This window comes from Panthera uncia, chromosome B1 (assembly GCF_023721935.1).
Source record: "Panthera uncia isolate 11264 chromosome B1, Puncia_PCG_1.0, whole genome shotgun sequence".
Taxonomy (NCBI): Eukaryota; Metazoa; Chordata; class Mammalia; order Carnivora; family Felidae; genus Panthera; species Panthera uncia.
This window is the reverse complement of record NC_064811.1, coordinates 43,196,528-43,220,525: the sequence shown is the minus strand read 5'-3', so window position 1 is coordinate 43,220,525 and position 23,998 is coordinate 43,196,528. Positions and strand designations below refer to the sequence as shown.

Sequence of the window (23,998 nt, the reverse complement as noted above, 5' to 3'; positions counted from 1 at the left end):
ATCTAAATCCTACCATCAGATAAAAACAATAATTTAACAGATGGAGACACTCCCTCAGCTAAGATCACCAAGAGACTGAAAAGTCTCCACAGTACTGCATTCCACAACCATCTCCTCAGATCTTAACAGACCTGTGTGAACAATAAGACACCTCATGTAAAACGTTACTAATTCTTCTCAAAAGAAATAAAGATTATAATTTTAAAAGCAAACAACCTCCCCCCAAAAGCTAGCTTTTACATAAGTGGCATTTGATATCTATGAACAAGATATGGTAGAAGATGCTAGAAGGCTGAGAGCCACAGCTTCTAGTCCTTGCCACTGCTACTACCTTATGACTTTGGACAAGTTGCCAGGTGTCTCTGACCTCAGGTTGTGCATCTTTAGAGCAAAGGGCAGGACAAGGTGACCACAAGTCTCCCCTAGCTTACCATTCCACACCTTAGTATTCCGAGGCTAAGATTAGCAAATTGTATATCCAGAAACAAGTCACCTGTAATTGCACTACCCAGAGATAAGCACTGGGAACATTTTGATTTCCTGAATCTTCCATTCACCAAAGAGTGAATATTCCCAGAGCTATGTAGAAATTAGTAAACGAATGAACTAATTTCTCTTGTGCTGGACACTTAGGCTGTTTTGGATTTTCCACTGAATAGTATTTTGTAAAGTAACCCCTGAAACACTGAAGTTCTAAGAAAAGCCAGAAAACCGAGTCAAGACAACTGCCATGGTTATCTATCACTCCAGCAAACCTGGAGGGAAGAGGAGTAAACAGAAGTCCAAAGATGGCAGTTAGGTTGGGCCACAGGACACCATCTGCCTGCAGAAGCTGGAGACCGTTCATTTTAAAGAGAATTGGGATTATTAGGGATTAGAAAATAGTCTAACATATGAAGTAGTCTCTTGGCCCACATGGACTGTTCAGGATCCTGTGGAGTGAAGTAACAGTGTTATGCTTAGTTTTAACAATACAGAAGCAGTCATTTCTCAAGTATTACTCGCCTCTCTAGCTGCCAGAACAATCGTAGTTAGTTGGGAGCGATCACCCCATTCGGCTAAGAATGTCAGTGTGAGAGCCTGAACGAAGATGGGGGAGATAAAATGCAGCCATCTCTTCTGGGGTATTGTCGTGCTTGCACCCGTTTCGACATCTCCCGGTCCATTTAAGAGTTTAGTTCGTTGAAACTAAATTAAAAAGAAAAAAGAGAGAAAGTAGTCCCAGCAAACAAATAAAAAGAGTACAAAATTACTTAATCTTTCTTTTAAAAATTGCTTAAATTCTATGGACTATGCTCCAAGAAACTAAAACTATGTAACCCCAGGGGCACCTGGCTCAGTCGGTTAAGCGTCCGACTTTGGCTCAGGTCGTGATCTCACAGTTTGTGGGTTCCGGCCACACGTTGGGCTCTGTGCTGACAGCTCACAGCCTGGAGCCCGCTTCGGATTCTGTGTCTCCCTGTCTCTCTGCCCCTCGCCCCCGCCCCTTAAAAACAAACAAACATTAAAAAAAAATTACGTGACCCCAAACTTCTCTTTTGAACCACTGGTCTCACACAGCAACACACACTATATTCTCAATTCTTCCGTTCCTCCACCACAAAATCAACCAATATTTACTGATCACTTACTATCCTAAATGCTGTGGGAAGAAACTTGTAAAATACAAACTATAGCTCCTGCTTTGCAAGAGCTTATAATCCCCTGAGGAACCTCATCCCATGAGGTTGACACTCTACCACATCCCCGTTCACTCAGCGTCTTATCACAGACAGCTCTAAGAATGCAAAGTGGGCAAAACAAGCTTCTATTTTTTTTTTTTTAACTTCTTTTGAGGAGCCCACATATATCACTCAGATACGGATAACCATGGAAAACCTCCGGATAATACTTATTCTTAGTGGAGTGCTTTTTCGGTCCAGACGTTTAGGAGCGCCATGACTTACTTCTTCATCCTTTTTCTTTAATTCTGCTTGAACTTCTTCCAGTTCCTCTTGACCCTCATCTGGACTCATCTTTAAGCCTTCTCGAAGCATTCTAATGCCAAAAATGGCAAATAATGCAGTGGAAACATAGTACGTATACACCCTGGGGATGACTGTGGTGGCATAGCCGAACAAAACTGGAAGAAAATGCAGAGTATGGACAATTAGCATGCGTCTCATAATTCTGATTATGAGAAATCATAACTGAACATTGTCCTCAAGGAAAAGCTCATCTAAAACATAATAACCCGGCTTGCCACATGTCATGTCAACTTTAGGTAGAAAGTTAACTCTGATGCCCTCTAAGGAGTCGGACATCTTGTAACCTGGAAGCTATACCACTTTCATACGCAAGTGATATTTCTTCATCACAAGTCTTTAAATTGCAAACTTCTTTAGTGAAGAATCATGACAAGATTCTCAAATGATAGGTATGATTCAAACTCTGCTCCTTTGTAATTATTTCAATATATCTGATAAAAAACAAATCATTGCTATAACATACCCTAAAATAACATTTACAACAGACTCAAATTTATTCAGTATCATTCTTTCCTACCATTAAAGAAAAGAGGACCACTGTATAAGTTATACCAAAAAAACCTTGGAACTGTATCAAGAACCCAAATCCTAACCATGAAACACATTTATACCAGCGTTATCAGTTCAGTAGTTAAAACTTAAAAACTACAGAAGGGCCATAGGAGATTTTTCATACAAATAATAAATGCAATTATCCTTTACTTCACATGCTCTTTTTATAAAATGGGTACAACACTTCAAAATCTGGATGAACGCCAAATGTATAACTGCACAGGTAAAATAGTCCCAGGTCACTATAATTACAAAATTCAAGATTTTAAAATCATGTTTAGAAACACATCACATCTACACCTATGTGTATGTCTACATTCTAGTTATATGTATAAACATATACATTTGTATATATGTATATGTACACACACAATACAGACCTATTATTTTCTAGCTCTATCCAGTGAAAAGGCCAAAAAGCAAAGACATCTCAGTAATGAGGCCACTTGACATCCATTCTTGGCTTCTCACACCACTCCCCACTAAAAGCCTCCTCAGAAAAATGGCTAATTCCAGGCCTATGCAGACCAGGTACAAGCTGAACTTGTGCTATCTTGTCGTACTAGAAAGTACGGAGGAGCAAAACCAATGATGGGAACATGACGCAAGGACATGGGAGCTGGCTTGGAGGGGCTTCCCCCAGCCAAATCTGGGGCAATTGAAGCAATATAATTAGGTAATTAATTATAACCCACTGAAAACAATGAATCCCTAAGTTTATACTGACAACAAAGAGATAAACGAGTGGGATGGGAAGGAGAGCTCTGTGAGCGTAGTATGCCAGGCCCGCTGGACACGGGGATGGGCTACTAGAATCAGAAAGCCATCATTCTGCAATTATCAAGGTAAATTGAGATCATGGAAGAATCATTAACCCTAAACAATGGGGAACAGGGGGTCCGTACGGTCTTATTTAAAGTGTCTCCCTAAAGACTGCATATTAGTTGCAGGGAAAGAGAAAAAGACAGGACACAAGAAAAATCTTGACGTCACTGAGGGACAGACGGACATCTTGTTCTTCCAGATGTGACGTTCTCACAGGGACAAATATCACCTATGCAGTATTCTGGTCAAAAATGCATTACCTTGATCTAATTATGAGGAAACAGCAGAAAAACACAAAATGAGAAGCAATCCATTAAAAGGGGAGGGGCTGTCTTCTTTAAAAAATGTTAATATCGGGGCGCCTGGGTGGCTCAGTCGGTTGAGCACCCGACTTCGGCTCAGGTCACGATCTCGCGGTCCGTGAGTTCGAGCCCCGCGTCGGGCTCTGTGCTGACAGCTCGGAGCCTGGAGCCCGCTTCGGATTCTGTGTCTCCCTCTCTCTCTGCCCCTCCCCTGCTCCTGCTCTGTCTCTCTCTCTCCCAAAAATGAAAAAACATTAAAAATTAAAAAAAAAAAAATGTTAATATCGTAAAACACAAGAAAAGGCTGTCGAAGTGTTTCCGATTAAAAGACTAAAAAAGAGGGGCACCTGGATAGTTCAGTTGGTTGAGGGTACAACTATTGATTTTGGCTCAGGTCACAATCCCAGGGTTGTGGGGTCAGAGCCCTGGGTGGGAGCCCCATGTGTGGAGCCTGCTTAAGATTCTCTCTCTCCCCCCCCCCCCCCCCCCCCCCCCCCCCGCCCCATCCCAGCTCACACATTCTCTAAAAATAAAAAAACTTAAAATAAAAAAAAAGACTAACAAACTAGTAAGACCCAAATGTAATACCTGACCTAGACTAGCTCCTCCTCTATGGGAGGGGGAAAAACTGCTACAGAGGATATTAAATCAACTGACAAAACTAAAATACAGATGGTAAAGCATGTATCCATCTATTCCTGTATATGAAGATATATGTGTATATTTATCTACTTTATGTATCTGCATATATAACATGTACATGTCATATATATATAAATATATAAATTATGTATGTAACTACACATATAATTTTACTTAGATATAGACAGGTAAGTCACACAGGCTAAAGCACTGGGGTAAAATGCTAACAACACTGAATTTGTATAAAAGGTGTACAGGTGTTCTTTGTACTATTTTATTTTTGCAACTTTGTAAATTTAAAATATTTTCCATAAAAGGTTTTAAAATTTAAAAATGGAATGTAGTGAGCCTTTTTAAATCTCCTAAACTCAGTTTTCCTTCTATCTTCAGATAGTCTTTTTTTTTTTTTTTTAATTTTTTTTTTCAACGTTTTTTTATTTATTTTTGGGACAGAGAGAGACAGAGCATGAACGGGGGAGGGGCAGAGAGAGGGAGACACAGAATCGGAAACAGGCTCCAGGCTCCGAGCCGTCAGCCCAGATGCCTGACGCGGGGCTCGAACTCACAGACCGCGAGATCGTGACCTGGCTGAAGTCAGACGCTTAACCGACTGCGCCACCCAGGCGCCCCTCTTCAGATAGTCTTAAAATGAAAACACCCTGATACTTACTGATCCTTATAGAGCCATCTTTTCTGCCTTCTGCCTGACATCTCCATGGGAGAGCAAAAAAACTACTTGGCATTGTAACTTTTTCTTCTCCTGGTCACTCTCCCTCTATTTCCTATTTCTTTGGAAACTTTCCCTCAGATACTCAAGCACTTTTGCTCTGGGAACAGTGAGATGTTACTTCTCATTAAGCATGGACTTTGCAACCAGTCAGAACAGAGCTACAAACGTACTGGTCCTTCTACATCGTGGCAGTGCTGAAGTTCCAAGAAAAATCTGGAGTGAAGATAGAGATATGGGACTCACGGAGTTTTAGGTAATTAAACTGAGAACACTCAGCACAAGGACATTAGTGTGAAGGGGAAAAAAATGGGCCAAGGATACAATGGTGGGGGATGTGAATATTTACTGGTACAAAGTGTTTTCGAAGAGAAACAGAAATATAACAATAAGCACATGGTGTCACAGAAGCCAAGAGAATAAAATGGTGGGGAATGCCCGTGAATGTGGCCTGCGGGGGCTCACTGGAATGAAAACTGAGCTCTAATAAGGGAAGCTGGTTACTGAAGCCTTTGCAAAGATGTCAGAAGCAGAAATCAGATTACAAGTGGCTAAGGAGTGAAATGGGAGAAAGAGCAGTGTGCTCAGAATATGAGGAGGAAGAGCAGAGTAGTAAACTCGACTCTAACACGGGGGCGCCTGGGGGGGCTCAGTCCGTTAAGCGTCCGACTTTTGATTTCAGCTCAGGTCATGATACCGTTCATGGGATTGAGCCCTGCATCAGGCTCCATGCTGACAGTGCGGAGCCTGTTTGGGACTCTCTCCCTCTCTCTCTATCCCTCCCCCACTCACGTTCTCTCTCTTAAAGTAAATAAAAACATTAAAAAAAAAACCTCTGAAGTACACAGGATTCTCATCATGCTGTTGTCAAATGGCACAGAGGGGCTAGGTAAATGCCCCCAGCTAAGTGAGGGGCTGAGCAGGAATGTGACCCCCCGCCCCGGCCCCCCATGCTTAGCCCTCCACTGGCGTATAAGAGACAAGAGCTGCAAATGTGCAATCTCCGAACCGGGACTGACATACTCCCAGAGATTCTCAAAGACTTCACAAGGGGACACAGATGAATATTTTGCAAAGGAATCTATTTCCAGAAGTTCAACTTCCATAGGTTCTCTTTCCTAAAATTCATCTGCCTAAAAACATGCTTGTGGTTAAGGGGTCCTGCCGGCTTCCCTTTCTCACATCCCTTCTTGGTTGCCGTCTGTCTCCTTTACAAGGATGCCTTTTACCCAGCCTTCTATGGTGCATTTCCCCACAGTACGGAAAAACAGATGTCCTCGGGCAGCAGAGAGGGGGTCTAAACTACCGGTGTCTTCAATCAAGGCATAAATCAGACACAGGGCTTTGGGGCTTTCCTGTCTTATGCAAGTTTCTGGTAAGGTCATGACATCAGAAATAATGGCATTATGTTTGTTGGAACTAATGGTCATGGCATTAGAACTAGGGTACCTGCAGGGCCCCTGGGTGGCTCAGTCGGTTAAGCGTCCGACTTTGGCTCAGGTCGTGATCTCATGGTTCATGAGTTCAAGCCCCACATCCGTGGTGACAGCTCAGAGCCTGGAGCCTGCTTCGGATTCTGTGTCTCCCTCTCTCTCTGCCCCTTCCCTGCTCACGCTCTGTCTCTCAAAAATAAACAAACATTAAAAAAAAAAAGAAAAGAAATAGGGTACCTGGGCCTTGATAGGAATGACAATTTTCACTGAGAAATTGTGCCTCTTTCATTCCCCAACCAGTGTAAACAATGCATGTTCCCTAAGGCAGAGTCTTGTTACACGAAGCAAAGAGATCATCAGAAGGAAATACTACAGCCCTCGGTGTCTTACTTCGCCCTTGTGGCACTCTCATAGCTGGGTGCCATGCCTAATCCAGCCACCTATCGTCCATTTTAGAAGAATTCTAAAGCAGATTGTTGTCATGGGGATGCATATCATGTTCATTTATTAATTTTTTTTTAATTTTTTTTTTTTATTTATTCTTGAGAGAGAGACAGGGTGTGAGCCAGGGAGGAGCATAGAGAGAGGGAGAAACAGAATCTGAAGCAGGCTCCAGGCTCTGAGCTGTCAGCACAGAGCCCGACGTGGGGCTCAAACTCACAGACTGCGAGATCATGACCTGAGCCGAAGTTGGACGCTCAACCGACTGAGCCACCCAGGCGCCCCATCATGTTCATTTAAATTCAAAAACCAAGTCAAATGCTTTGTGACCGACAGTCACAGGATTAGATGATTTACTATGGACCTACTAGAACTGCTATAGCAATCAGGTAACGTGGCAGACATTTTCCATAAACTGAATGAGCTATATCTGCAGCTCCAAGGTTCTGGCAAAAATGTACTTAAAATATGTGATGTGATACAATTTTTAAATAAAATCCTTTATTGGCAAAAGTACACACAAATGAACAATATTTCAATTTTCTCAATTATTTCTAAATATAGCCAGTTAAACAAAGTACTCCTAAGTAAAAGACTAACATGTAGGGGCAACTGGGTGGCTCAGCCAGTTAAGCGTCCAACTTTGGCTCAGGTCATGACATCATAGTTCATGGGTTTGAGCCCCGTGTCCAGCTCTGTGCTGACAGCTCAGAGCCTGGAGTCTGCTTCGGATTCTGTGTCTCCCTCCCTCTCTGCCCTTCCCCTTCTTGAGCTCTCTCTCAAAAGTAAATAAACATTAAAAAAAAAATAGGGGTGCCTGGGTGGCTCGGTTGGTTAAGCGTATGACTCTTGATTTCAGCTCAGATCATAATCTCATGAGTTTGTGAGATCAAGCCCCATCTCGGGCTCTGTGCTGATAGAACACATTCTCTCCCTCTCTGTCTGCCCCTCCCCACTTGTGCTCGCTCTCTCTCTCTCTCTCAAAGTAAAGGAATAAGCTTTAAAAAAATAAAGATCAGAACTGAGGCGACACCCTGCTTAATTCTATCAACAGAAATATTCATCCAAGGACATATAAGCTAATTTAAAGAGAATAGTTCTATCATTTCATTAAAAGATGCATTTCCAAACTTTAAAAAAATGTGTTGGGTAGTGTGATATATTAGCTAAATATACGTAATATGAATGTATGTAGTTTGTGATATAGTTTGCTTTGATCAACTGTACTATTAATAACTATAATCTGTAAAAAATATTAACATTTGAAGACTTAACAAAGGAAACTATCAGTATCTTTTTTTCTTTTAATTTTTTTTAAATGTTTATTTTTGAGACAGAGAGAGACAGAGCATGAACAGGGGAGGAGCAGAGAGAGAGAGGGAGACACAGAATCCGAAGCAGCCTCCAGGCCCTGAGCTGTCAGCACAGAGCCCGACGCGGGGCTCGAACTCACGGACCATGAGATGGTGACCTAAGCCGAAGTCGGACGCTTAACAGACTGAACCACCCAGGCGCCGGTCTCTTTTAAAATTCACTTTATATGCAAATTTTTGCTGCAGATAAATGACAGTGTGATCCATAAGAGATTTTCAAGGAGAAAGTCATAATCATTAGGGTAAAATTCTATGAGGAAAAATATACCAGAAATTAGATCTCTGCAACCCCTTGAACTTAAGATGACACGCTTTAGATAACTTCCACATGAGAGGGGTGCAGTTTTTCCAAATGAGACACAAGGAAAGTCTGCAGACCACCGCACCAGCCTACAGCACAGGTGCGCAGCGTGGCCAGCGGGAAGGGGAGACAGGTGAGGGCAGGGCAGGAGACCAAGGCGGCCCTCAGCTGAGGAAAAGGAAGTGACCAGAGAGAAGAGGTGGGGGAGCCCAGGGCACCGGGTTCTGAGGAGGGAACAGGCAGAGAGGCCAGCTTTCAAGCTACCCTCAAAGTGAGAGAAGTTTAAAAAATAAAATCCTCTGATACTATTCATACTCCTTCCGAACGATGACTTCACCACTTAACAACTCTCTCCACTCTCCTATTTCCTGTGTCAGAATTTCCTTTGGAAGAAAAAAATTGTTTTTATTATGAAATATGATTAATGCTTTAACTTCTAAAATGTGTAAAGTGGTCAAATTATTTTAATCAGTAAAATACTCTTTTATTTTAGGTTTAAAACAACTTTAACTTGGACGGGTGTCCAAGCAGCAAGAAACAGAACTTGTTCTGTACATGAAGAACTAAGCTTCAGATGTGAGAGATGCTGAGGGGCAGAGGACCGAGCACCTGCAATATAGGATCTCACTTAACACCGGACCACAACCCTACAAGGGAAGTAGGCTTTATCCTCTCTGTTCTACAGACGCGGACACTGAAGCTCGCAGGTTAAGGAACTTATCATTAGGCCACTACCCGGCATCAGGCTCCAAACCAAGTCTGGCTATAAGGGGAAGCTCCCGGCTTTCCTCCCAGCTTGGGGTGGCTTTGGACTTAGAGACTCCACTCTGTTTATTTAGTGTTAACGTTTACTTTCGCATGGTCTAATTCTTTGAAAAAATGAAGCCTGTAGAATAGAAACACAAACTGGGAGTCTAAGAACATTTCAGCCCTTTATTATAATGGGGTAAGAACAGGGTAACCAAACACAGTAACTACGAGATGTCCTTCAACAGTTACTGGTTTCCAACATATCCCTGAAATGTATTTGAGTCCTGTTTCTAAGATATCAGATATAAACCTATCTGGACTGAAAAGGAAAAAAAGCCAGGATACACACAGTCATAGCAAGGATAAAAACTAGTGAAGAAATGAGAAGTATGTGTCTTGGCTGTGAATAGCTGAAAATTTAACTTTAAAAGCGCAACATGGTTTTCAGCGGTTTATGTACCGATACCATATTCTGTTTACTAAATTCTGGAACTCTGGGAACCAAACTGCAACCCAACTAGCTGGATGATTCCATGACTCAACGGCCCACACCACACTGTCTCCTTAATCCACTGAAGTCATTAGGAGGAAAGAGCACACTCACCTGATAAGCACGTCATCAGGCCCAGGGCAAGCATGGCCCCAGCCAACACCGTCAGCCGGTTATAGCGCATGGCCATGATGGCAGCTATGAAAAATGTCTTATCACCCAGCTCAGATACAATAATAACTGATATGGCAGCGACAAATGCATGGATAAATCCCAAATTTGTCTGGGTAGCTGGATCTTCTTTATTGGAATGAACCGGGGCAGCTGGTGTAAATCCTTTCTGAAATAAAAAAAAAATATATATATATATATGTATGTATCAGCTACTTCTTGAAAAAAATCATTACTTAAAATTGTTTTATTTTTGAATGCGAATTAAGGTTTTTTCTGGCCATTAGACTTATTTCCTGCCTAAGCACTATGAAAGCCATTTTTAAAAAAAAAATTTTTAATGTTGGGGCACCTGGGTGGCTCAGTCGGTTGAGCGTCCGACTTCAGCTCAGGTCATGAGCTCACGGTCTGTGAGTTCGAGCCCCGCGTCCAGCTCTGTGCTGACAGCTCAGAGCCTGGAGACTGCTTCGGATTCTCTGTCTCCCTCTCTCTCTGACCTTCCCCCATTCATACTCTGTCTCAGTCTCAAAAATAAATAAACACTGAAAAAAATTTTTACTTATTTTTGAGAGAGAGCAAGAGACAGAGTATGAACAAGGGAGGGACAGAGAGAAAGGAGACACAGAATCCAAAGCAGGCTCCAGGTTCTGAGCCTGATGCGGGGCTTGAACTCACAAACCAGGAGCTCATGACCGGGGCTGCAGTCAGATGCTTGACTGACTGAGCCACCCAGGTGCCCCACTCTGAAAGCCATTTGTAATGACCAAAACCTCTAGCTGATGGATGCCACAATGCAGATCCAAGTACAAGTCTACAAAATAATTTTTTTAAAAAAAGAGTAGAGACCAGCTATAGCCCCATACTAAAACTACCTTATTTTCTAAGTATTTGTGATTTGAGATTTAGTTCTCAGCTATGTCTCATTCAAACTTTTACTTGTAACTTGAGTGGAAGAGCCAGGTATGTTTATCAAGCATTCAGGTAATGGAAAGCTGAGAGAAATTCCGTTAACACTTTAGAGGACAAAGTAGGTTCCAGAAAGCTCTCAACAGACTAGAGCAAGAAATGGCTCCAGCTAAGATGAGGTTTAATATAACTGGATATAAAAATATATAACTTATTCAACACCAAAAAAACCCCAATAATTTGATTAAAAATGGGCAGAGGACCCGAACAGGTATTTTTTCCAAAGACATCCAGATGGCCAAGAGACACATGAAAAGATGCACCACATCACTCGTCAGGAAAAGGTAAATCAAAACCGTAATGAGGTGTCACCTTAATCTGTCAGAATGGCTAGAATAAAAAAGACAAGAAATAACAAGTGTTGATGAGGGTGCAGAGAAATGGGAATGAACCCTCATGTGCCTGGTGGGAATGCAAACTGGTGCAGCCACTGTGGAAAACAGAATGGAGGCTCCTCAAGAAATTAAAAATAGAACTACCCTAAGACCCAGTAATTCCACTACTGGGTATTCACCCAAAGAAAACAAAAACACTAATTTGAAAAGATATATGCACTCCTATGTTCACTGCAGCATGACTGACAATAGTCAAGACAGGGAGGCAGCCTGTGTCCATCAACAGATGGATGAATAAACATGTGGTACACACACAGTGGAATATTACTCGGCCATAAAAAAAGATGAGATCTTGTCATGTGCAGCAACACGGATGGACCTAGAGGGTATTAGGCTAAGTGAAATAAGGGAAAGACAAACACATGTGGAAGACCAAAACAAATGGATAAACAACAACCATGAACAGAGTCATAATTACAGAGAACTGATGCCTGCCAGGGAGTTGGAGGTAGGGGGATGGGCAAAATGGAGTGAATAAGTCACGGGAATAAAAGGTACAGCACAGGGACTATAGCCATGGTACTATGGTAGACATGCATGGTGACAGATGGCAGCTACACCTGTGAGGTAGCATAACACAGTTGTTGAGTCCCTGTGCTGTGCGCCTGAGACGAATATAACACTGTGTCCACCTCACTTCAATAAAAAAATTAAAAACTATTAAAAAAATAGACATAGCTGTATATACGGATGGTCCTAGGCTAAAGTCTAAAAATATCCTAGGAGATGTAATGTGGTCTAATAAAAAAGATAAACCGAAGTCTTGGTCAGCATTAATAAGGTCGTTTTAAGCTGAAAACGTGACCAAGCTCAAAACAAACAACAGGCACTTCAAGTACTTGAAATAGTGGCAAATCCATTATTCTGTGCTGCTCAGTTCTTACCGAAGTTTTGTATGGCTCTGGGGCAGCACCATGAAGAAGGCACTGCCCCCCCGAAGATCATCCCAGACAGAAGAGGCTCTAAAACCAGGGACTGGCAAGCTACCGTGGGGCCAAGTCCAGCCTGTGTCAGCTAAGAGTGTTTTTTGTATTTTCAAGGGGTTGCAAAAAATAAAAACAAAGAGGGACGGAAGGAGGAGGGCTGGAAGAAGGAAAGGAAAATTATGCAACAGAGACCTTAAGTAGCTTCAAAACCTAAAGTATTATCTGGGTCATTAAAAAAAGTTTGCCAACTCAGCCTCCAAAACAATCAAATGAGGGATTAGGAAGGACTGGGGGCCTCTGTTCCAATAACCGCAAAAGTCTCTATGTGTGTATTTACTCTGTATGATTGCAAGAGGTAGAACTGAAAGGCCCGGCGGGGAGGGGGGTGGGGGGGCGCCTGGGTGGCTCAGTAGGTTGAGCATCCGACTTCGGCTCAGGTCACGATCTCTCAGTCTGTGAGTTCGAGCCCCGCGTCGGGCTCTGTGCTGACAGCTCAGAGCCTGGAGCCTGTTTCAGATTCTGTGTCTCCCTCTCTCTGACCCTCCCCCACTCATGCTCTGTCTCTCTCTCAAAAATGAATAAACGTTAAAAAAAAAAAAAAGTCCCAGGGGACCGGGGGAGGGCAGCACCTGGGTGGCTCAGTCATTTAAGCCTCTGACTCTTGATTTTGGCTCAGGGTTCATGAGTTTGAGCCCCACATTGGGATTCTCTATGTGTGTATGTGTCTGTTTGTCTCTCTTTCTCTCTCTCCCTCCCCTCCCCTACGCACATGCACACTCTCTCTCAAAATAAATAAATAAAACTTAAAACAAATGTCACAGGTAGCAGGTTTGGTGGCAGGTTTTAGCTTAACACAGGGAAAAGATTTCTACCCCCAGAGAGCCACCTGAAGCCGAGCTGGGCTGCTAGAGAAGGTAGGAAATTCCCTGCTCAAGGTCAGCATTCCAGGGAAGAGAAGGACCACTTACAGGAAAATTCTCAGTGTGCATGTCGACATATTCCTCAACTAACAACGTAAACTTGTCCCATTCCACAGTGAAGATCAGCAAGATTTAAGCATTTATGAGACTACAACTTTAAGCTACAAACTGGGGAAATTTAACATTTTAGAAAATATTTGGTATTAGGACTAAATCAAGAAGGACAGCCTTGGAAGTCGGCTCTTGAAGAAGTACCATTCACAGAAATTCTGGCCTTCTCTCCATTACCATCTTAGTTCCATCTATGCTGATGTTTCTTTAAAAATGAGCTTCCTTTCTCTTCAAATACTCTACAGTCATTAAGCATCAAAAAATATATATATAAGCATTGCAACTTGGCTCTCATTAATGCAACCATTCTCCTCTCTGATACACCTTTTGTATGAAGAAACGTCTCTGTAAAGTATGTATCATCTGAAATCCAAGAAAATGTTTAGGAATAAATATACGTTGTTTATGATCAATTAGGTCCAAGCTCAAACAGAAAATGTTTACTTTTAAAAACAAAACAGTGACCAAAACTACATATTTTTATGGCTTTATAATTCCCTGCTATAAAACCTTGGCCACATTACTTCGCCTCTCTGTTGCTCTGTGAAAAATGAAGACGACAAAATAAAACTTGCCTCCTGAGTATGACAAGAGAAAACAAAAAACTATATACTCTTAAAAACTTGCTATATACAGAACACAAGAAACTCAACTTGCAGCTTGGATATCCAAAAAGATAAGTGTGAAACCGCCAACCACGGTGAAAAGAATGTAAAACCAAAGTATCAGGGTATTGTGGAGATCAATTTTTAAAACTTAAAGTGCTAATAATAGGGTCGAAAATTATCAGCTACCATGCGTTTGCTGTCAAATGCCTAAGTGCTTACTGTGTGCAAGGAGCACGTCCTTTTTCTAACTCACCTTCTGGGTGACTTGTAATGGTTTAGTATGTGCTCTGCTATCAAAATGCCTGGGTCCACAGCCAAGGCATTATCAGTCGACCTTGGGCCAGGAGGTCTGCCTCCCTGTGACTCAAGCCCCACTGTAAGATGAGGGGTACCTACGTTTACAGACTTGCTGTGAAGACTGAGTTAGTAACACATAAAGCTGTTAGGATGATGCCTAGGACACAGCAAGGGCTCAGCTACAAACAGTTATCTCAGCACACCACAACACAACCAGTTTAATCTCTGTAAAACTAGGTTCATCGTGTTACCTCACTGTTTTAAGAATGAGCCTTACGGTCCATATGGAAGGATAAATAAGCCAGAGGAGCTTATTTATTACTATTATTAATAATATTATTAATAGTATTAATAGAAAATACTGCAAGCCACATAATTTAAATTTTCTGGTAGCCACATTTTAAAAAGTAAAAAGATAAAACTTTTTTTTTTTTTTTTAAGTTTCTACTTCTTTATTTGAGAGAGAGAGATAGAGCACAAGCGGGGGATGGACAAACAGAGAGGGCAAGAGAATCCCAAGCAGGCTCCATGCTGTCAGCATAGAGCCCGATGCGGACCTCAATCTCAAGAACCATGAGATCATGACCTGGGCCAAAACCAAGAGTCGGATGCTTAACCAACTGAGCGAGCCACCTAGGCGCTCCCAAATAAAATTATTTTTAACAATATTTCCAATATATCCAAGATACTACTCTGGAAGCATAGCATTCTTTTTATTTTTATTTCCACACTAAGTCTTCAAACACTGTTGTCGATCTACTTGCCACACCCATCTCACACACATCTCAATGTGAACTAGCCACGTTTCAAGTGCGTAAGAACCGCCATGGCTCATGGCTCTGGTTCTGGGCAGTGCAACACAAGAGCACGTGAAGGTTTTGGTAACCACAAGCCTTCAACGATGTAGCCCTACTGCCCCTCCTACCCCCTTTTCATTATTCATCTTGATTCCTCAAGATCCAACTTACACAGAACCTCATGAGAAAGGCCTAACCCAACAACTCCAGCCCCTAATGATCCTGTTCCCCTCAAGTAAAAGTGAATGCATACTGTGGACAATGTGTCATGGCAGGCATATGATTGAAACAAAGTTTAAGATAGGAACACTCAGGGAGTTATTTTTTTTGTGTTAGAAGCATGTATAAATATAATGTTATAGTTTGTAATAATAAAAGACGAAATAACACAATGTCCATCAATAGGGAATTGGTTAAATAAATGGTAGCTTATTAGAATACTATATTCTAAAACATAAGTGAGGAATCAGGATCTTTGATATATATTAATAAGGAAAAATCAGTAAGATATTTTTAAGTTGGAAAAAAGCATGCATTATGTATACAGTCATCGTATGTATGTCTGTGGAGGGGCACAGAGGTAGGTAGGTGTATATAGCATGTATACAGTTGTTATCGCATGCCAAATCTCAGCAAACAGTTACCAGTGGGTGTTTACAGGGAAGAAACCAGGATGACTAGAATAGTGGTCGACAAACGTGTTCTTAAAGGGCCAAATATTTAATCTCATGGACCACAAAGTATTTGTGATAACTACCCAATCAGATGCTGTAGCTTGACAACAGCCATGGATAATACTTTAACGAATGGGCATGGCTCTGTTCCAATAAAAAAACTTTATTTACAAGACAAGGAGCCTGTGGTAAACTGCAGTTTGCAGAGCCCTGAACCAGAACACCAGAGGAGACATACTGTTTCACTCTACATACTTCTGTACCTTTTGAGTTGTTTTTATTTTTTTAACCATGCACATAATTACAAACACCTGTTGTGTACCACTTCAAAAAGATCTCTTGACCCAATCTCTTACCCCCCTTACAGAGAACCAGTTCCTTGAAGGCTGCAACTGGCTTCAGGCAGGTCCAACCAGAAAAGTAAGAGCTCTGTACTTATTCACTACCCGGAAGTATGGAGAAGTTAACACCTGTGGGGCAACCTTTGGCCAGTGGGGGAAGTCGGCCCTGAAATTCATTTCATAAGCCTCCTTCAAATTCTCAGCAGGATTCAGTACGAGCCACGCACGGAGTGATTACCTTGAAAATACATTGGGGTGCATGCACTTACCTCATTCCCAGGACTGACCATTTGAAAGAATGCAGGCATGTTCTGAGAACGGGGAGTAAACCATCAGATGAATGGCTGGGGTAAGATAAGAAAGATAAGTTGAGCCCAGACTGAAAATCCTGTGTGTTCAGACTGGCCCAGAGGCAAGCAAGAAGCCCTTAAAAGTTTGAGTAGATGTCACAAATATGATTAAGGCATTATGACTAACAGATCAGGGCAGAAAGCAGAGAATGGTAGCCACTGGACCAATTCATGAGGAGGTCAGCTGCATAAGACCAATGTTGAAGACAAGTTAGGGAAGGGAAAATTCTGCACCTGAAGGACAGGGAAAACATCAACATAACTTTAAATGGGGGGGGGGGGGGGGGGGAAACAAAGATGATGGTAAGGTTTTCTGCTGGGTTTACTGGGAGAAATATTTGTATTCCTACAAAGCATGTGGGACAGAGGAATAAAAATAAGGGGTTTGGTTTCAGACACATTCAACATGAGGTGGTAAAAAGCATTTCAAATGAAGGTTTCCAAGAGGCCATCAGAACCAGGATTCCTGATTTGAAGCCAGCACAGCCTCAAGGTAAGTGTCTGACTGCTGGCAGCCTAAATTGATCAGCCAGAGCCCTGCAGGCAGAGATTTCCAAGGCAGAGGGAGATTAGAGTAAGTGGAAACAATGAGACTTAGAGAATGTCTATACTTAGGGAAGGAGGAGGAGGAGGAAACAAAAGAACAACAAAACTGTCTTGGATATTTATAGAGCAGGCAGGCAAGCACCACAGATGGTCCAGTTGGGGGCAGTCACCATTTGCTGAGCGACTAACTAGATGCCAAGTATTTTCATTGCTTTTCTTGATACTCAGAAACCTGAGAACTATTATCCCAAATGAACATAAGAAGATGGAAACTTACGAAGATCCAAGTTCATACAGCCAAAATGGGGTAGGACTCTCAAAGAGGAGGGTTAACAGTGCGAAATGACCCCTGGGGGAGGCAGGTCGGTAGGCTTTAGGTATTCTTCAAAAACAGTTCCAATGAAAAGACAGCAACCAAAGTCGGATAAGGAAAGACTAAAGCAAAGTGAAGAAGCCGCTAAATCCCTAGTTAGAAATTTGGTCTGTAAAACTGAAGAGGAGAAACCAACACAGGCAAGTAGTTAAATTAACAGCCTTGTTTCCCCTTTACCAAATAGGAAAAAGCTGCGGCCATGTGTCAGCACACAGGAAGGAGCCAAGGAAAGGGAGAGAATAAAGGTACTGAGGAAGGAAAGTACCGGAAGTCAGAAGAGAACAGGCACATGGACACAGAGCAGAGGCACGGAACGGATGCCAGTCTTGTCCCATACGTGGAGAGAGGCAGAAAGTGTGCGCACAGAAGCACTTATGTCGTCGTTACAGGAGGGTTGCATGCAGGGACTGCATTCTGGTATCCACTATCCAGTTACATTAGAACAAAGCAAGAAATGAAGCACCAGTGTTTTCCTTGGTATAGAAACCACTATTTCAGTATTTTAATTTGGGTTTGAGATGCAAATGATTTACATCTTGAGAGCAGAGTCAACACCTCATAACTGAAAAAAAAAATTGCTGAATAAAACTCATCTTTACTCAAAATTAGTTTCAAATGAAAAAACTGGGGCGGGGGGGAGGGGGGAAAGAGGAGTTCCCTCATTTAAAAAGTACTCTTTTATGCTTTCCTGACCTTCAAGAGAAGAAAATGACAATGAAAACAGTAATTCCTACTGAGTCCTACAGTTCAAATGAACACGTGAGGGCGAGAACATGAAAGCTTGATGGGAATCTCCAGCTACACGTGACAAAACCAGCGAAGAGAGGAAGACGCTTCCTGTGAAACCAAATCTAGGCAGCTACCCAGAAAGAGACTGATCTAGCAAGAACACAAAAATAAAATCGTTCAACAAAAGTTATCACACAACAGGTGAAATTATTTGGAGATACAGAAGTCTAGAGGAAAATGCTTAGAATGGGCTCAAAACTGTCTCCTTGCCATTATTTTATTGTATCAGTCAGAAAAGCCTTTTCCAGAAAGTAGAAAAATGTGCACAAAAATATACATGCAACTTAAACAAGATACCACGGGAGAGAGCCAAAGCATAAGAGACTCCTAAAAACTGAGAACAAACTGAGGGTTGATGGGGGTGGGAGGGAGGGGAGGGTGGGTGATGGGTATTGAGGAGGGCATCTTTTGGGATGAGCACTGGGTGTTGTATGGAAACCAATTTGACAATAAATTTAATATACTAAAAAAAAAATGAATTAGATAAAAAAAATAAATAAACACACAAGATACCACAGATAAACCTGGTTTTAAGAGATTGTATTAAAAAAGGATAAAATTATATTATAAATTTTCACTGTCATGTAAATTATTTTTATTTGTGAATGGTTAGGTTTATTATTATTATTATTTTTTTTTTTTTAGAGAAAGAGATGGGGAGAGGGATGGAGAGAGAGGGAGAGAATCTCAAGCAGGCTCCAAACTCTGCATGGAGCCCGCCTCAATCCCATGACCCTGGGATCATGACCTAAGCTGAAATCAAGAGTTGGATGCTCAACTGAATGAGCCACCCAGGAGCCCTTATTTTTTAATATTTTATTTTTAATGTTATTTGTTAATTCATATTTATATGAATTTATAAATACATTTTTAAAAATTTCTGAGAGAGATACAGAGAGAGAACACAGGGGAGGGGCAGAGAGAGAGAGAGAGAGAGAGAGAGAGAGAGATTCTCAAGCAGGTTCTGCACGCTCAGTGCAGAGCCCAATGTGGGGCTCAAACTCGTGAACTGTGAGATCATGACCTGAGCCAAAACCAAGAGTCAGACACTTAACTGACTGAGCCACCCAGGCACCCCATAAATACATTTTTTAAGTGTATTTGTTTTGAGAGAGAAAGAGCATGTGCAAGCAAGGGAGTGCAGAGAGGGAGAGAGAGAATCCCAAGCAGGCTCCACACTGCTAGCACAAAGCTTGACATGGGGCTTGATCTCACAAATTGTGAGATCATGACCTGAGCCAAAATTAAGAGTCAGATGCTTAAGCAACTGAGCAACCCAGGGACCCCAATACATTTTGTTTTAATGAGTTTAACAACATTATTTTTATATATGTTACTGTTTGGTAATATATTTATAAATTGAGATTTGAAATGTATTAAATGTATTTAGTTTCACTGATTTTTTTAAATGAATCGCTTTGATGGATAGAATACCACCAAATAAATTCATTAACATAATTATCATTTCATTTTGACACAGCAATCAAGAGTAGGACAAGAGTCACCTGACAGCCTCTAGCTTCGCTGTAAAGAGGCTAGAAGTGGGAGGTTGGGCTGGATGGAGCAGAAGTGCAACTTCATGAAAATGGGAAAAAGTTTAAAATACTGCACGGAAGGCCTTCTGACAAGTTCAAAGATAAGAAATGCCAAGAAACAGGGGTGCCTGGGTGGCTCAGTTGGTTAAGTGTCTGACTTTGGGTCAGGTCATGATCTCACAGTCTGTGGGTTTGAGCCCCGTGCTGTCAGTTCAGAGCCTAGAGCCTGCTTTGGATTCCATGTCTCCCCCTCTCTCTGCCCCTCCCCACTCACACTCTGTCTGTCTCTCAAAAAACGAATAAATGTTAAAAAAATAAAAATAAAAAATGCCAAGAAACAGTAAAGCAGAAATACAATAAGAATTTGTACTGGGTGAGGTAACAGGCTTTTGTGGCTTTATCAACAGTGCTCTGCAACCAGAGCAGCTCTTTGGACTTCCAGAATACGCAGCAAATTATAAACTGCCTGATCTCCCTAAACTAAAGGGACTTAATGCTTCTTGTATTACATGCTCTGTCCAGGGAAAGAATAAGAAAAAAACCGGAGTAAGTCACTAGAAGCATAAACTGCATAAAGGAAAGGACCCAAAGTAGTCAACAACTACTCTTTCCATGGCTTTGTAAACTGAGGTTTATTTGTAACTAGGACTAGAGAGTGAACTTTTTTACCTGGTTATAGAAAAAAAAAATACCCAATGTAGAAAGCCCTATCAGAAGTTCAGCTAGCTTGCTTCAAAGCACCCTGGGAGATATAACTATGTTATTACATCTCACACCTGAATGCCTACCAACAAAGGAGAGATTATTTCCCCCCTCCATTTTCAGAAGTCCACTCTCACACAGTGGCATGAAAAAAGTAAATTTAAATATCCTACCTTTTTAAAAGATCTACTGGATGTAACTACAAAGCAAAATGGTTGAAACTTTCAGATATCCAGCAATGCTTGGCCCTTGCTTATATGGTTATTAGACTGAACCCTGACCATATCTTACCTCTACCAACTGGACAACAAAAGCAAATGATACTTATATTAAGTAGTTCAGAAAACATGACAGAAAAATCTCTTCTAACATGCTGTAGTACTGTAGAGAAAAAAAATCTGAGCCATATCAAAGTTAGATGAAAATATAATTAAAACAAGATCATTAGATTCTACCATACAATAGAGAGTTTAGAATAAATTCCTATCTTAAAAGAACCACCGAGAAAACAGTTGACTCTGGAACAGTGTGGGGTTAGGGGTGCTGAGCCACTATACACTGGAAAATCTGCATAAAGCTTTGGACTGCCCAAAAACTCAACCACTAATGGCCTACTGTTGACAGAAAGGCTTACTGATAACATAAACTGATATCAATTAACACATATTTTATATGTTGTATGTATTAAATACTGTGTTCTTATAACAAAGCCAGAGAAAAGAAAATGTTAAAATCAAAACAGAGACTATTCATAGTATTGTATGGAAAAAAAATCCATGTATAAGTGGACCCGTGCACTTCAAACCCATTGTTCAAGGGTCAACTGTATATCAAAATATTAAAGACAAAAATCTCATTAGATTGTGCCTGCCCCTTCCCTTCACATCTCCAGTTTTAAAGACAAGCATCCTTTAGACCACTTAATACAATCATTGCATACTGCTGCCTTTATTTTACAAGTCTGGATTTTCCCTGTCTAAAAGGGTATTATTTTTTTTATTACAAATTTTTTTAATATTTATTTATTGAGAGAAAGACAGAGCGTGAGCAGTGGAGGGGCAGAAAGAGAGAAGGAGACACAGAATCTGAAGCAGGGTCCAAGCTCTGAGCTGTCAGCACAGAGCCCGATGCAGGTCTCAAACCCACAAACCAAGATCATGACCTGAACCAGTCAGATGCTTAACCTACTGAGCCACCAGGCGCCTAAACGGGTATTATTAATAGCCACACCTACCACTATTTATATGTCAAAAATCACTATAGGACTAGAGCTCTGATGAAAAGGCCTGGAAAGTTACATTCAAAATCTCTCTAAGTTACTTCACCCAAACTAGTCTTGTTTGAAAGTAGTAAGTTAATGACAGATGAGGATTTTAAAAGACAGAAAGCTAAATGATAAACACTAAGAATACATTTCATGAATCAGCATTTCAGTTCAAGTTCAGAAGTGGAAAAGGTGAGCAGGGTCAGCTGAGCCCAGGGGTAACAGGCAAGAGAGAAATCACGTTTAAACTGGAAGTTATGGGGAAGTCTTCACAGACAGTAGGTGTCTGCGGGTTCCTGAAAGGTGGGAAAGGTTCTGACCAGTGGGCTCCAGGCTCACTGAAGCCTTTTTTAGGGAGACTGTCATCTGGGAGACTAGCCCTGGAGCACAAGGCGCGTCTCAGGTTAGAGTGGTTTGAGTATTGCATATGAGCAAGGATGCCGTGGCTAAAAAAGACTGGGCGCCACATCAGGAAGAAACCTCAACATCCTGCATTAGAGGATGGACTGAAGTCAGTATGTGGGGACAATTCACTGAGAATTTCTGAGAAGTAAAACAGAATTCAGTTTTAGAAAGATTAGTTGGGCGGCGAATGGCCGAATGTAGCCTGGGAGGCTGAGCGCCAAACCTCTCCTACCAGAAAAGACCACAGAGGCCTCAATTCAGGAGTCCAAATTGGAAATGAGGAGAAAGCTTCCCCGATACAGGGAAGACATTTAAAATTGCCGCCGAGGTTCTGGACACAAGTGACTAAGTGATTCTATTAACATACATTAAAGTCGTTAATAAGGCCAAAGGACAGGGTTCTTTCTGGTATGCTTATGAATTTAGTTTTGGCATCCCGTACGCTGCAGCACTCTGTACTGTCAAAGACGGCTTATTCCTTTGCGTTCCTGAGGGTTACTTCCTGCAAGCCAGAGCACGTTTTTAAAAAGTGAGAGTCACTCTTCATAATCCATATATATTTGGCAAAACCACAGGTCATACAAAGCTGAATTTGGGTAAGCAGCTGGGGATGAGCGTTTTCAGCAATGAAATGGCCGATGTTCTCATCCTCAGGGAATACGAAAAGCCTCCCACTGTCCTCTGTTACAAACTTTCTACCCGGAACGAGTACTTGCAGCTCTTTAGGGCACATCTGATCATCAAGACGCCCTTTCCTCAGCAGCATCCCGATGCTCCCGGACTGGAGGTTTACAGCGGGCTCCTTGCTGGGCGCTCCCATCCCCTCCCCCATAAGGAGCCGGGCGAGGCCGGCCCGACCCGGGAAGAAGGGCCCTCCGCCGCCTCCACCCCAAGGAGCCGGGGCGGGCTCCCCTCCCCCCGCCGGCAGCCGGGGCCGGGCGCGGCGCTCCCGGCGGCCGCGAGCCTGGTACCCGGTGCACCGGCTTCGCAGCCGGCCCGGCCCGTCCTGCTCACCTCCGCCCGGGCAGGCTCGGGGCCCTGCACGGCCGCCGGCTGCGGCTGCAGCTGCTGGGCGGGCGCCGGCGGTTCCTTGTTCCGAAGGCTAAGGTCTTCGTCCGGGACAGCGCGGACGCCGGCCGGGGCCCACAGCAGCGCTAGCAGCAGAAGCAGAAGCAGCCGGGGCGCCGATGCGCGGCCACTCCCCCGGGCCGCCGCCGCCATCCCGCTGGCCGAGGCGGCCACGCACGGGCGCCACAGGAGGAAGTGCGGGCGACGGGAAGCCTCGACTCCGAGCCGCCCCGGCAGTGCGTCCCTCTCGCCTCGCCGCCCCAGCTTAGCGAGAAGCCGGCACCATGCGGTAAGAGGCAAGGGCGGGCGAGAGGCTTAGCGCAGGCCGGCGTCGCAGCCGCCGGCTCGACCCTCCCCTTTTCCGGCAGCGGCCACAAGACTCCGCCAACTGTCTCGTTGCGGGCCAGCCCAATTCCTCCGGGCCCCGCCCCTGCCCGTGACGGCCTCCCATTGGCCGGGCGTCCGCCTCGGCGTCGTGACGTCCCCAGGCAGGTTGAGGTGCGGCTCGCGCCCTCCTCCCATTGGACCCAGCGCTCCTGGGAGGTACCCGGCACCGCGTGACGTTCCTCTCCTCGCATCTTCCCGCGCCCCACGCGGGGTCCTCCTCCCCCGAGGCTGCCCACCAGCCCAAGGACGCACGGCTCATTGCTTCTGTTCCCACCCGAGTCTTCTGCCCTAGTATCCGGGCCGGCCTACGCTTCTCTTAGCCTTTCCTAGATGTCAAATTAGTTGGAGCGCCCTGGTTACGTGGCACTCGCTGCGGGAACCGCCACACCTAGCCCAGTTCCACGCTCCTCACTATTCTCGGTGCCGCCTCCAACGTGCAGCCTTCTATAGAGGACGGTGGTCTTACAGGGTCAAATGCGATTGTTTCAAAGAAACCTCTGAAATGGGACT

At 43.1% G+C, this 23,998-nt stretch overlaps 1 protein-coding gene across 4 annotated transcripts in view; it reads right to left on the bottom strand.

Moving 5' to 3' along the window:
* Positions 1 to 23,503, bottom strand: part of TMEM165 (transmembrane protein 165) — a 35,667-nt gene extending 12,164 nt beyond the window's left edge. For 2 of the 4 annotated variants that reach the window (XR_007457760.1, XM_049630494.1), the window contains exons 1-4: positions 23,048 to 23,503; positions 9,978 to 10,203; positions 1,947 to 2,122; positions 1,006 to 1,188 (exon numbers count right to left, since the gene is read on the bottom strand). Coding sequence is in view for 3 of the 4 variants with exons in the window: in XM_049630494.1 (XP_049486451.1) it covers positions 1,006 to 1,188; positions 1,947 to 2,122; positions 9,978 to 10,203; positions 23,048 to 23,254 (792 nt within the window). In the remaining variant the exon portion in view is untranslated. Of the gene's footprint in view, positions 1 to 1,005; positions 1,189 to 1,946; positions 2,123 to 9,977; positions 10,204 to 16,338; positions 16,494 to 23,047 lie in introns of those variants that run through there. The other 2 variants (XM_049630493.1, XM_049630495.1) reach the window with 2 other exon arrangements.
* Between the last annotated feature and the right edge of the window lie 495 nt (positions 23,504 to 23,998).